Genomic DNA, 14,564 nt, shown 5'->3' on the forward strand with positions numbered 1-14,564 from the left:
ATTATTGAAAACAATATCTAAAATAAAAAAAATATATATAAAAATTGTTTTCACACCAATTTGCATGAATGTAAATGAGGAACAGAAAGGAAAACAAAAAGAAATAAATTGAATTGGATTCTATTTTAATTAAGGAGAATTTTTGTAGACATTTCTTACAAAGCATGTAGAGACTGGAATAGATATACTATCAATCTTTGAAGCTCATTACAGAATGGTATTGTAATTTTGTTGTATACAATGTACTTACATGCAAGGGCATCTTCAATGTGAGTGACATTGGCAAAGTGAGCTGTGTTTGGAATACCAAGACATCTCATACCATGGGCATGACGCCATTCCTGCATAAAAACAGAATACAATAATACAGCTTGAGAATCAAATGTAAAAAGGTTAGATATCTTTTCATGAACTTGTACCCTAAATTTTCTGTTATGATCCAGATTGCTTGGATTTCTTTCATATGAATGGAGATTATTAAGTATCAAAATAAAAACTTTCTTCACCATTAGTTCATTACAATAAAACATCTGTTGGTGCATATGTTTTTTTTAAATGAGAGCGCCGTAAACAACAACAACAAAACAACAAATCCCACCACCCCAATAATTATAAGAACTTACTGCAAAGTGTCTCTGAAATGCCTTGGGTCCTCTGTATGTTTGGTTTCCACAAATCTCACAGCTGTATGATATATTCAACCCATGGAGTTTGTATAACCAATATGGAATAGGCTGCAAGTATACACATAAAAGACAAAAAAATATTACGAACAAATGATTTACTTGAAATACCTTACAAGCAAGATCTTACTTGTAACATAAGGATCAAGTGACGAGCAATTGACAAAATACCTCTCATAACAGACCATTTTCACAACTTTTACACAGCAAGATCATGTGGAATTTTACAAGCTCAGAACCTACTGATTGATTGCTGTAATTAAAGTCCGTTGTAGTTTCTATCTCTGTAATGAGTCTGCAAAATGGTCTTTTTTATATTCACAAACAATAATGCAAATGATATTGGAAAGTGAAAAATGAAATTCAAAAACACAAAAGATCAAATCATTAAAATAGCATGCAATGGCATTGAAAATACTGTTTAGTTGATAGAATACATCTGCAAGACATCAAATAAAAGAGTGTCATATTTAATAGTCCCTTTAAGAAAAGAATTGGATGTGCAGCTAAGGCTTTATTGTTGTTAGGGCTCAAAGACTTCTGATAATGACTGGTAAGAGAGTGTAATTCTGGATAGCCGTGTTAAACTGTAAAGTCAAAAATTTCTTGTGGTGCATGAAGATATTCAGAATGGTCATGTATTAATCACACTCATAACACACACATGTATAATACTGCCTCCTCTACATACAGGCACTATAATTCAATTGCATTATTGAGTTTCTCTAGTATCTGATTACGTAATATACTCAACTGTGTCAATTTGTTATGCGACTATATATTGCTATTTCTTTTCATTTCTATGAAATGAAAGGAGAAAAGGGATGATATATTTTTTTATCTTACATTGCTTCTTTGATCCAAACTTCATGAAAAGACTAATATTTAATGAGAATGTGGAGAAATTCATTGCATATTAAAAGATGTTTGCTGTTGAGGCCGCTTTGCTCATCCTTAATGTGATGAAAGGAAAGGTCTTGGCTGTCACTTCCACAACAGCGATGGAGGCATAATCATCTAAGCTGATGATGTACCACTTCTTGCCAGCTCTGCAGTTGAACTTAAGACATGCTTAATGCCACAGAAGAATATGCTACCTTCTGGGATTATTCAATCCCTCTAAAAGTGCCATGCTGATATTCAACCAGAGGTCAGCCAGACCCATTCTACTATTCACATGTATGGTGATGAAATCAAGGAGGTATTCCATCATCCCCATCTGGGTATACCAAGTCAACTTCCTCATACTATCACATCTAAAGCATCGTCACAAAGGGGCTCAACACCCTTTCGTTCTCATCAGAAGTAGCTCCAGCAACAACCTATTTCTGCCTCACACCATAACCAAATTCTAGAAAACCTTCTGTCTTTCTCGCATGCTTTATGGCATGCAACTGCATAGCTTCTCTGCATCATCCCTCGAAGCACTTGATTCTGCCAAGCACACTCTCTTCAAAAAGCTGTCTTTCTCCTAACTGATCTCCTTCATCTCTCAAGAGAGATTGAACTCAACACACTTCTCCTCATTGGCCAACTGTCACTCCAGATTTTGAGTTCCGCATACTTCTCCATGCTGTCTCTGTCCATGCTCCTTCTGTCATAAACTGGTCCAAGCTACTCTCTAAATACAACCTGCCTATTCTCTTATCTCTGAGCAATTACACACTCAAGATGAAAATCTACCTGCAAAGAAGCTATTCAGGAAGCTCAAATGATGGAGGCACAGAACTGCATCAACCAAATGTCTTCCCTCTTTCTTCCTCTAGGAATCCCTTGTAATGCTTTTCAAGACAAATCTCTTGTACCCATCTTCACTTCCTCCACACCTTCGTGCTGCTGCCTAACTTCTCACATCTACCTATCCTACTCAGCAACATTCGTTTACCATCTGTAAAAGCTCAGATCCCAGATGCAAGCTATATGTGCCCTTGAGGATGAAGACTCTCTTCATCTCCTTGCTAGCTCTCACCCTGTCTTTCTGGAACATCGTCTCAATCTTATTTGTTTCACTGAAATCCATAACCTTCCTGACCATATCATAGCAGCTAGACTAAAGGATGATGACCCTTTGATCTCCATCCTCTTCCCGTCTCAGTCATTACCCTTTTCTTCCTTCTCCTCTCTGTGTTGTCTATGCTTGAGATATATTCTGAAAATACCTCTTATTCCACAACATTGACTGGAAAGGCCAACATAGAAGCTCCACAATTTCAACTTACTTCGGTTCTCGGCCGATCTATGCACCTCGAGGGAAGGGAATTTAAAAGTACATATCCCCTTCTCTCTCTCTTTAGAATTCCACACATAACATTTCTATTACCTTTCCATCCCATCCGAGTGGAAGGTTCTTTGGATTATAGATGACTTCTTCTTCATCATCACTATCACTATCTGAGAAGTGTTCTTCATCTTCATCCTCTCGTTCTGTTCCAGTCCGTGCTTGTTTCCTCTGAACATTCTCTCTCGTTGCTTGCCGTTGCTCCTAAAACAAAAACAGGGGTGTCTCATAAATAAAGTAAATAGTTGACAGAGGAACAAAATGAGTAAGAAAGCAAGCAACAGAAGATATTGAATGAATGAATTGACAAATGGATGAGCAAGTGAATTGAAAGCATTGGTTGACGTTGATTTGATTTTTGAAAATCTGAGCTGCAAGTTCCTCCTTGTCACCTGTGTCTGTGATATATCACAAAAAATGAAGCCTGGGGGAAAAATCATACCCGAAAATCATTATTTAATGCTTCAAACAAGTGAAATATAAAGTAACCAGAAACACCATCGTAATTCCATCCCATAAACTAACATGTGGTATATCGATCTCCCCAAAAGATTTAGTAAATTATTATTTTTTAGTCATAGACACCTTGAAGGTGTCTGCAAAAAATTGATTAAAAAAAAATCTTCCTAGTTGTTTTTTCATCCATATAACTATGTTATATACAACATGAATCAAAGTTTGATATATTTTTTAAATATGACATTTATAATGTTAGCCTATGCCTTAAATAAGACTATAAAATGATAAATGGATTAAAATAATATAAGCACTCACCCCAAGAAGTTCAAAGAAGTAATACGCTTGTGCTTCTAAGAAAGCTGTATCTTTCTGTTTCTCGGCATCCCTGAAGAAAGAAATATACATAAAATGTTAAATAGAGTCTAAACCCCACAAAACTGAGATCAATTACAATTGAGGAGTGTTACAAGTGAAAATTCCCACTAAGTGATAAAGTTAGCAGACAAGTACAAATATTTTTTTATTTTTTAATCCGATTGATACCAGATACTTGACCCTAACAGCTGTACAGTTATGGATCATTATATAATATTGATTGGCTTTGACTGATATATTTCCCAAAGAAGATTCATATGGGTCTTCTGAGGTAAATATGTGTTGTATCTCCAAAAATTAATCCCAGTTAATATTTCTATTATTTCCTACAGCTGTGTAATTTGTAATCCAAGATATCAATTGTGGCAGATTGTATGATTGTTTGCACATCAGTATTTCTAAATCGCATTTCAGGTTTTTTTTATGAAGTAATCCTGGCTAAATAATATTGTGATGTTACTCTTCAAGCACACACTGTTCATGGCACGCACATAAAATTAATGCATACACAATCTTGCACTTTTGTTTGATCAGCTGGGAATATGGATAGTAAGGACATAGGCACAAAAGAAATGTGACAAATTTCATGCAGGAGTGGTGTATGTAATGCCAACCAGTGCAATGACATCAAGAGTTTACAGTTTTATTTTAAATAGTTGAAATTAGTTTGCTTGAAGGAGTATTTAAAAAAATTATTAATTCATTTTTTTCCAATAAAGTGTTATTTTAACAATATTCAATAAAACATTAAATATGGAACCACCAGAAGTCAAGTATCCGTATCGTTCCACATCTGCTACGCACACGAGCGCCAACAAGTACGTAAATGTACAAGTAGTTGTCTAAAACCATTATCTAAATCGTGCTGATATAATGACATCTGCAATCACCATAGAAAGCAACTTCTTGCATGCAATCAACTGGTGTTCTCAGAAACAGGGGCAATCAGGGGGCAACAGGCACAGATCTTGTTTACTATGCTTGTTGCCATTGGTAACCACATTTGTCTGTTGTTTTGCAGGCATGGTCAAATATATGACCCCACTTTTGACCAATCAGAGGAAAAGATTATTTGACATAATCAAAGAGAGGTTTATATATTAGACAGGCCTCTACAAATTTTTTTTTCATCACTTGCCCTGTTGGGCAAGTGATGAAAAAATTTGCTTGCCCGATAGAAAAAACTGCTTGCCCAATTTTTTAAATAATTTTTTCATTATGACGGCACTACTCTTATTTTTATTAAGGTATACAAAATAACAATTGAGAATCATGTCCAGTATAAAAGAACACACATTGAAAAGGATATTTTCAGCAACGTAGGCCTAAGTCTTTACGTTTATTTTGGAGAAAAAAAAATCGATATTTTATGGGTATTTAAGGTTTTAAAAAACCCTTCAACAAAAGTTGCTAAAATTTCATATTTTGCATCTTTAAATCCATGAAATGGCTTCCTGCGTACCATATTTCCTTAGAATTGCTTTCATTTACCGTAGTTGGAAAAGTAAGAAAGCCAGTGAAAAATGTTCAGCTCTTTATTGACTCGGAAAAAATTATTTTATCATCAAAAGTGGAGTGGCTAAAATTTCACATTTTGCATCTTTAAATCCATGAAATGGTCATTTATTTTCCATATTTCCTTGATTTAAAAAAAAAAAATTAGTTGGAAACCATCAAGTCTTTTCTTCATCATTTTATGATGTTCCACTCGGTCAATAATTTTATCTACATGTTTTCACATGCTACTTTTTTTTCTATTTTGAGGAATACCTGTTCACTTATTAATGAATTATTACTAACATTGTTTAATATTGTATGATTTTTAAGTAATTTTTTTCACTATGCTTAGAATCTTGGGTGTGTTTGTGTGTGGGTGTGACTGTGAGTTGAACTTTGATATAAATGAATTCAATATCTAATTTCTACTTCGCCTGTTCCAGTACAATAACCTGTACTCGGCCATGTAATAAAGGCCCACATACCCTAACTTTTCCTGAAGTTCTTTGAAAACGCAGACTTCTACGAAAATTGCATTTCTCTATGGGGGAGTCTAAATTTGGTGAGAATGTATTCATTAATAACTTAAATATACATGACAATGAAGAAATCATCAAACTTTATTGGAAGTTTTGAATAATATACCCGAAATGTAAACTCTGTCTGAAACAGAAAATCACCATCATTGAGGCCTTTACTGAGCGAATTGTCCCCCAGAGCTCTGGCAGAGAGACAGAGCTCAGACTGGCTAGCTAGTATGCGCACGTGTGTGAGCCTCCCGCCGGCCTTGTAAAATAGATGGAGCTTTGTTTGATGATTTATTGTCTGATATTTACCTCATCCCCTCAAAAAGGGAAACAAATGAATTTTAAGTTATAATTAACAAATACGGCAAGTTATAAATAGGCCGTTTTGAAAAGCAAAGCCGAATGACAACTCACCAATGCGCGGTTACTAGACTCTGTGATTTATTTCCTGTGTAATTCTAATTATTTTATCACAGAATTGTGATATCGGAAGGGGGAAAATGTGCATTAGAAATTGCACATGGTGGTAGTCATAATGGACCCCTATACTACATTCAACTGTTTCCCGGCCATTGCGTTGATTTTTTTCATACCTGGTACCATGTATGGAAATACGTGGTACAGGAAAAATAACGCAATTTCGGAATTTGAAACTGCGCTACTCGCTATTTTTTGAGGCTTATTCATGATTTTGAGTGTGGATTTTTGATGATTTATGGAAAAGCGAGGTATGGTACAGAAAAAAAGACGCAACAACCACTTGCCCGATCGGGCAATTGACTTAGAGAAGTGCTTGCCCGCACGTCATTTTCACTTGCCCCGGGCAAGCGGGTTTGTCGCGCCCTGTATTACAGATGATTGCTATATTTGGGTAATAAATAGCAGTAAACAAGCTACATGTGCAACAGTGACTACAGAGCCCATAGGTTAACAATGGACACTTACTTCTTGCCAGCTTTAGTTCCTTTTCCTGGTTTACTCTTAGCAAACAAGGCCTGGTCTAGTTCATTAAGCTGGACCCCCTTGGTAGTGAAGAGACGCTGGGCTCGTTGTTCCAGGGTCCCACCACATTTCAGTCCTAGTGCCATCAGGGCTGACTTTAGACGATCAAGACCAAGCGAGGCCAACTCCTGTAAATGAAAGATGTATTTGGTGAATTATCACCACATTCCATATTAATGTAAGTTTCATGTGACAAGATAAGTAGTACAAGTCTCCATATAATTTGTACTCAAATTACTTTCTAATGATGATCCTCATTCCTCAAATTGGCAATGTTGCTTAAAAGCGACAGGTTTAATAGTCAAACATTCTATATTTTTTCTGCACAAAATTTAATATTTTCCTACATGGTGTAGTTGGTCTCCTTTTAGCTCCACTTATAACACAAGAAAATGCATTTGACACAACACAAGTTGAGTTTACCAAAAGTACAAGCAGAACATTTAGATATACATTAATGGAGAAAATATAAAATTTGAGTACATAACATGAGATTTGTACTATCAAACTTGTCATTTTAAGGATTGCCATAGAAAGTAAATTGAGTCTTTTCAAACTTCACAAGATTTTAATTTTGTCACCAATTCTACAGGGAATTTTTGGAAAAAAAATGCTTCCCTTTACTCTCTCCTTTCCCCAGGGATTTCCCTTTTTTAAGAAGAAAACTCCTAATAAATCTACGATATTTCTAGACCACCTTTGTCTTCATGTACTAATAACATTGGCTAATTACCATGTAAGCCCAATAACTGCATTGTCTATTTCCAGTTAGGCTATAGCCACATGCTCTAATAACACCTAGCATGTATTGTTTTGTTAACATGTTTTGTACTCAAATTTCATATTTTCTCCATTCCTGTATATCTAAATATTCTGCTTGTACTTTTGGTGAACTCATCTTAGGGTTAGATGATCAGTCTATGAACCAAATTTTCATATCGAAAATGAAAAATATAAGTAGACCAAGTGGAAATTTATAAACCCACAAGAAATGGACTAAATAAGGATGAAAGGAAATAGGTATTGGATCAAGTGCAGTGTAGACCAAATGGCAACTAATTTGATAGTAGATCAAATGGGTTTAGCCTATGTTGTAATAGAGTATCTAGGAAGTAAGCCAAATGATGGTTGGACCAAACTGTTATTAGGTAGTAAGATGAAGTTATGTTCAGCCCATGTAGACTATCTGAGACGAAGCCTATCTCGGTGTAGAGCAAGTATTACCTCTGGTGATGAGAAGGCAGACAGGTCAAGATGAGCACCAGCATGGGTCATAGCACTCGCTGCTTCTTTCTGCATAAAAAAATGAAAATAAACACAAGAGACTTAACTTGGACTTCAAGGACATCTATGGTACAGGCCCAAATTTTATAAAACATAGATTTCTTGTTGTTTGGTGAGACATATGAAATGTATGATAAAGCAATGGTCAAAATCTCAGAAAAAAGTCAGTTTCCATTTTACAGGCAAAGCAGAATAAAGATAAAGCTTGACAAACACACACTGAAACCTGCAAACATGTATGATTAGCAGATCTTCCTGTCATGTATCGTAGTGGATATTGCTTTAATACTCAAGATTTTCACTGCATTTCTTGCACTTCACTTTTTTTGAGGGAGGACTGGTAAATTATGTTTCCCATGAACTTGGTTGTATACGACAACCAAGAGGAAATTGAAGTGACTTTCAACCGCACACAACTCCTTGTGAAACATCACATGAGATGACTCACCGGCCAGCCAGGGAAAGTCCCTGCTTCCCATTGAATATCAAACTCTTTCTTGACCTTATCTAGTTCCTCTGCAAAGTCCAGGATTGGCTTGACCCTTGACGCATAGTCCTGCAGATAACTTAGTATTAGGTCCAGGTACCTAGGATAGGATAAAGGAAAGATATAGTTAGAATGTTGGTAATGAGCATGGAAATATGGGAAGGAGAGGGGGGTCTTCTTAAATCATATTACAGATAAATAAGAGAGAGAGATAGAGAGGGGAGGGGGAGGGGGTGGAGACTGGCAGGAATCTCTGGATATTTATAATGATCACATGGAAAATGGAGAATAACTACCATAGGATGAAGAAGAAAAGAAGGGGGTAGACAGAAGGATGAGAGGAAGAGAGCATGGATGAATGAGAAAAGAATGTATTTCTCCTTCCAATCACTCTGGTAGTCATTTAGTTGGATTCTCTAGAATTCATTGAATGATTGTTACCACAACAGGAATTCACAAGACTTACCTTCTATATTCTGCATTCTTCTTATCCTTTGATATTTCAAAGAGCCGATCAGCAATGGAAAGGTAGGTCACATAGTCTACTTTCTATAGGATTGAAAGAAAGAGTTCAATATGAAATTATATTTCATATAATATTTTGGAATGGATTTGACTTTATATGTTTATTTACAGAGTTGCAAACTTTGTGCTACCAAAAAAGTAATCATGATGCCAAAATAAAAGCAATTTCTAACAAAAGTGGCATCTCAAAGAATAAAAAAGTAATTTGTCAACATGAACCGTAAAACCAGACCTTGCAACCTCTGGGAATTAGATACTGCTTGCAATAATGACCTTTGATCTCCGTCTAATTACCTGAAATCACATTCATAAACTTGTCATCTATACTTGCATCATTTTTTAAGAAGAAGAGACATGTAGAGAGATTTTTTTCTCAATGAAATAAAAACATTTTTTACCTTTTTTCATAGAAAATTGTAAGTTAACAAGAAAAAGCATAATGCTGGAATTTGGTTGTAAAAGCATATTACTTGAAACACATAACGGTTGGCAGCTCTGAATTATCATATCCTGATGGGTTTGTTGCAGATACATCCAATTTATAATATACATCATAGTGATGATCTAATTATATTTCTATTTCATCGGGTGCATCGTGGTCTAATGGTTCTGACTCGCCATTGAAACGGAGGGTCGTGGGTTCGAATCCTAACCAATGGCCTCTTTTCCTTCAGCAAGAAATTTATCCATACACTGCACTTGACCCAGGTGAGGTGAATGGGTACTCGGCAGGAGTAATTCTTTGCATGCACTGAGCGCCGGTGATGGTAGCTCGGGCTAAAGCCGGGGTAATAATAGCAGCGCTTTGTATCCTCTGGCACAAAAGCACTTTATAAATCCAGCTATTATTATTATTATTATTAAATATCTCACCTCTGTGCCCTTGAGATTGATATACTTGTCGTAACATTCATGAAGATCCATGTACTTCCCATATCCTTCCTCATCTTTGAATGGAACCAATGATTGATTCTCCTCTGCTGGGTTCTCTCTCTCTTCTCTCAGTTGGTCAAACTCAATCGACATAGGCACAGAAACCTTCATACAATACAGATCATTGTAATAATTAACTCCAGGATTCAAAGCTTATAATTGGACTGTAAAATGCCAAAACGATAAAGTGACATGTAATTGATATTATAAAAAACAGATCAGGATACCCCCCCTCGTTCTCTCATTTGCTACAATAAGTATAACTCAATTAATATAGGGACAGAAACCTTCACACAAAACATATAATATAGGTGAATATAACCTCTGAAACAAGTTGGATTGTGTGATTTCAACAGAAAAATTAAGGAGTAAGATCAACAAATATTTGAGCAAATCTCGACAAAGAATAGGAAAGCCATGAGAAATTTAATGTTTAGAACAATAATTCTGTGGAGATCCTCCCATTTGCAATGCAAAAATGATCTGCGATGTCACATATGTACATCTCTCGCATTTAGAAACTAAAAATGAATTCCCAAACATTTTTTTTCTTACTCTAATTAAAGGGCAAAACAATTAATCCACAATATAAGGTGAAATCTGTGTTACACATCCTCTCATAAAAAGCTTGAATGATCTTGTGATATATTAGATAAAAAAGATAATTGTAGTGACAAACGTACTAAAAATAATGAAGCCATACATGTGTGACATCATTGAATTTGGTGGCTTTGCCAATGGAAGGATCTATGGGGTCATTTTCACACTTGAGTGACACATGAAATAGCTCCAGCCAGCTGTGTTCGTGGAGTGATGTCACTCATATTGTACCTCAACAGAGGACTGATGAAGACATAAAAATAGCTTGAAAAAATATCGTTTTTGAGAGAAGCCTCATTCACTAATTTGAAAAGGTTTTTATTTTATCTGATTAGTACTTCCCCATTACAATGACGAAAAAATCATTATAAAATACTTTTTAATCTTCGGTTGACTATTTTAAGTTTGAAAATTAAAAAAGAAGGCTTTAAATAGGCCTATTTGTTGTCAGGACTCTATCCTTGTTTTTTTTCTAATGTGCTTTAGAAATTTGTCTTAGTCTTTATTTTCATCCTCATGTTCACTTTCTTTAAATATGTCATATAGCATTAGTGGTAGTAAAATGCTCATAACTTTCTAATCATTCAATTAGCTTTCTTCAAACTTTCTGTCATCTATTTCTCTAATTGATTTTCTTTTAAACGAATTTCAACTAGTTTTTAAGGGTTTGATTCTCCTTTAGCTACATGTTTTCCAATCTCATGATTTGATTTCAAACTCTGTAGATCCACAGAGATAAATCATGATAGTGTCTCACCTCATTAGGATGTTTCCTATGGAAATCTTTGATGACCTTTAACCTTGTATAGAACTCAGCAAACTCATTAGGACCTGATAATGCTTGGATCTCCTCCTTACGTAACCTGTATAACATCATTATAAGCATGCTTGCTCAATGGTCAAATGCATCCATAAAAAAAAAATCAATTTGAATAAATCTAGAAAACTAAACAAGTCTAAAACTGATCATTTCGTTGAAATTATATTGAATTAATAAAGTTAAAATATCTTTACTAAATTTTGCTTATTTGCAAAAAGGCATGATTGCCTGTAACTGGGTCACCAATGTAAAGATTCAATCATTATTTGTGGTAGTCTGATTTGTAATACAAACATGTTTTGCTTTTTCTCATTGAAATTATTAGAAGTTATTTGTGAATCTAAGAAACCGCCCAAACTTCTAAATAATCAAGGAATAAAGGAAATAAAAATTGAATTAATAGATAAACACAGAAAAATATCTAAACAAATGGAAAAAGGGTTAAAAAGTAAACAAATAAATGGGAAATGATCATAAATCATTAAAATGAATACTATAAGAATACCAGGGCTAAAATTAATCAAAGGCCAAAAAAGCCATGGCCTTTGATATTATGTGACCTTCTAACTTTCTTCTCACTTGTTACTTATCAAAGAAAATTTTCCTATAGAAAAGTGAGCTTGTCTTTATGAAAACATAAGTTGAGGTCTAGAATACGTTGATGAATGAAATATTATACAATAAGTATTACAGAGAGAAATACTAAAATAACAAATAAAATAGGAATAAAATAAGACAAGAGAAATACTTAAATATCTGTTTTGCATAGTTCTGAGGAGCCTGTAAACTAGTCTAAGGCTACAGCATTTGTCTTTGCTTCATGAGACTGATGCTATTATGCTAAATGTAATTAATAAGTCAGATATAGGCCTACAGTAGAAGACTATGGAAAGTGGCTAGTAGCAACTTACTGAACATTCCTCCCTTGCTTTGGTTTTCTTTTTATTCATCCATCAATATGTGGTCCTTTTTGGATGAAGAGCCCAATAAAAAAAACAACTAAAGCAAGACAGGAGTGTACTGTAGGCGGTGACTGCTTCACAGTCTTCCACATTAGATGTACATAGTTTATGTTTGCAGTATAACAACAAACATATTTATCCTCCGCCTAGATCATAGGAAATGAGTTCTTACCCATCTCTGTCTTCATATAGCTCCCTTAGTGTGTTAGCCCCCTCTACAAAGCGCTGTAATAAGAGGTTGGAAAATGACAATTGATACACTTTATCATAGAGGCATGTACATGTAAGAAACCTTACAAAAGGTAGCTTCTTTCCAACAGAAATCTGAAAGTGTCTGGTAATTCATTATTTCACAATTAAAGACAAAATAATGAGGTTGTGGAAAAGATGAAGCCAAGACTGCTTTCAAGAATCCCATAACAAGGCTTCATTCACCTCTCTGACAGCCCCATAAAGTAACGAAAAGATGACGTCACAAAATACTTTTTTTTGCATTTCAGTGTTTTGGTGTAAATTGGTCCATGGGGGTCCAAGATAGCATAAGCCCAATTGAAATCAAAGTATTATTTGCCTGGTTCATGACATGGAGAAACAAACCAATAATACATTGATTTCAATGGGGCTAATTATATATTAATTAGGTCATATCTTGGGTGCCCATGGACCTACTCCCACCAAATTTGGGATGTTGAATGTATTTCATCATGCTCTACCATAATATTAGGTGTAAAAATGCTGAATTGCTAAAATAGAAAATTGATGTCACACTCTATCTGGAATATGTAAGGATTAGTGATGGGATTCACATACTCCTCAGACTTTTTACAAGGTACCATATGAATTAGTTCAAAGCTTTGCAAGTTACAAGCTACTGAAATCCTACAATCCCATTGGGTAACAAAACTGTAATCTCGGATTTCTGGCATTTGCTATTGATAAGAGGCCTTAGGTCCTGGAAAGTTCAGATAAATAGGTTTCAATGACATTAAGTAAAAAGCTTCATCTCCAACAACGTAAACTTTTTATATCTTGATTTATAATAATGTATCATACCATTCTGGAAAAATGTGGTTAACAGAACATTACAAGTAAATTGAAAAGGCAGAAATACATACATGTACATATAGGCTTAAAACTTACATCAAGTAGTTGCTTTGCTCGAAAGTCTGAATTTATCTGCTCACGGTTCTGTAAAAGATATAAATCATTATATAAGAAAGTTAAAAACATTGAATTTCATTCAGTGACTTATTTGAAGAGGAAGTAATGCTGCAAGTTAGGTTGCATGTTCAGGTGTGGTTCGGCAGGGTTCAGAAATTTTTTCTGAACTTTGGTTCGATTAAGGGTTCAGCAATGTATGTCAAAACAATAATTTGTCAAAACAATAATTTGTCAAAACAAAATAATTTTTTTTTAAATGATCGCCAGTACTAAGCCAACAAAATATACTTCATAAAGACAGTCTGTCATATACTCTACTTAAAACAAATCTGATTGATCTACAATTTTTGGCGGGAAAACTTGTATTAAGATCTGCACAGTATTCTTGCAGTGAACTTGCACCCTTCAACTTCAATCAAGGTCTTTCTATTTGGAGCCCTGCTAAGTCAACTAAACTGTGTTTCTGATCCCAGACATCTTTGACAGGGTAGCTGGGATTTCTACATGCAGAAAAAGACTACTCTGACCAACTGCCAACCTGTTTATACTGAAAACACCTCATCTGAAATTCTAAACCTCTACATGTGCAAGGGAGCTATTCTCTGAACAGGGATAAGGCTATGCAAAGAAATTTGAGAATTGTCAAGATACTGACACGATAGAGATGAAGGTAAGCAAATGGGGATAACATGTACATGTAGTACTGCATATTATGAGTGCTTACAGAGTAATATAAAAAGTACTTTAAACAGCTTAATGAAAATAGTAATAACCTTGATATCGAAACTTGTAATGTGACTGATGCCAATGGTTATACTGTTGAGCATATACTTTGAGTCTCTAAGAAACTGAAGCAAAATGGAAAGCCAGGTCAGAGAACAAAGTTTGTCCTTAATAATATGTACAATACAAGCAATCGCATACTGGCAAATGGATCCTGCATTGACATGTGGGTCAATGATCATCTCCCA

The 14,564-nt window shown here is 35.0% G+C and overlaps 1 protein-coding gene across 1 annotated transcript in view; it reads right to left on the bottom strand.

Annotated features, from left to right (window-relative positions):
- LOC121414308 (splicing factor 3A subunit 3-like) overlaps nt 1-14,564 on the bottom strand; it is a 31,762-nt gene that overhangs the window by 5,664 nt on the left and 11,534 nt on the right. Inside the window, exons 2-13 of the mRNA XM_041607440.1 lie at nt 13,573-13,620; nt 12,605-12,657; nt 11,408-11,513; nt 9,991-10,155; nt 9,059-9,141; nt 8,554-8,692; nt 8,046-8,114; nt 6,765-6,949; nt 3,736-3,805; nt 3,004-3,165; nt 624-734; nt 251-341 (exon numbers count right to left, since the gene is read on the bottom strand). Coding sequence (XP_041463374.1) covers nt 251-341; nt 624-734; nt 3,004-3,165; nt 3,736-3,805; nt 6,765-6,949; nt 8,046-8,114; nt 8,554-8,692; nt 9,059-9,141; nt 9,991-10,155; nt 11,408-11,513; nt 12,605-12,657; nt 13,573-13,620 — 1,282 coding nt within the window. The remainder of the gene's footprint in view (nt 1-250; nt 342-623; nt 735-3,003; nt 3,166-3,735; nt 3,806-6,764; nt 6,950-8,045; nt 8,115-8,553; nt 8,693-9,058; nt 9,142-9,990; nt 10,156-11,407; nt 11,514-12,604; nt 12,658-13,572; nt 13,621-14,564) is intronic.

Source organism: Lytechinus variegatus, chromosome 4 (assembly GCF_018143015.1).
Source record: "Lytechinus variegatus isolate NC3 chromosome 4, Lvar_3.0, whole genome shotgun sequence".
Classification (NCBI taxonomy): Eukaryota; Metazoa; Echinodermata; class Echinoidea; order Temnopleuroida; family Toxopneustidae; genus Lytechinus; species Lytechinus variegatus.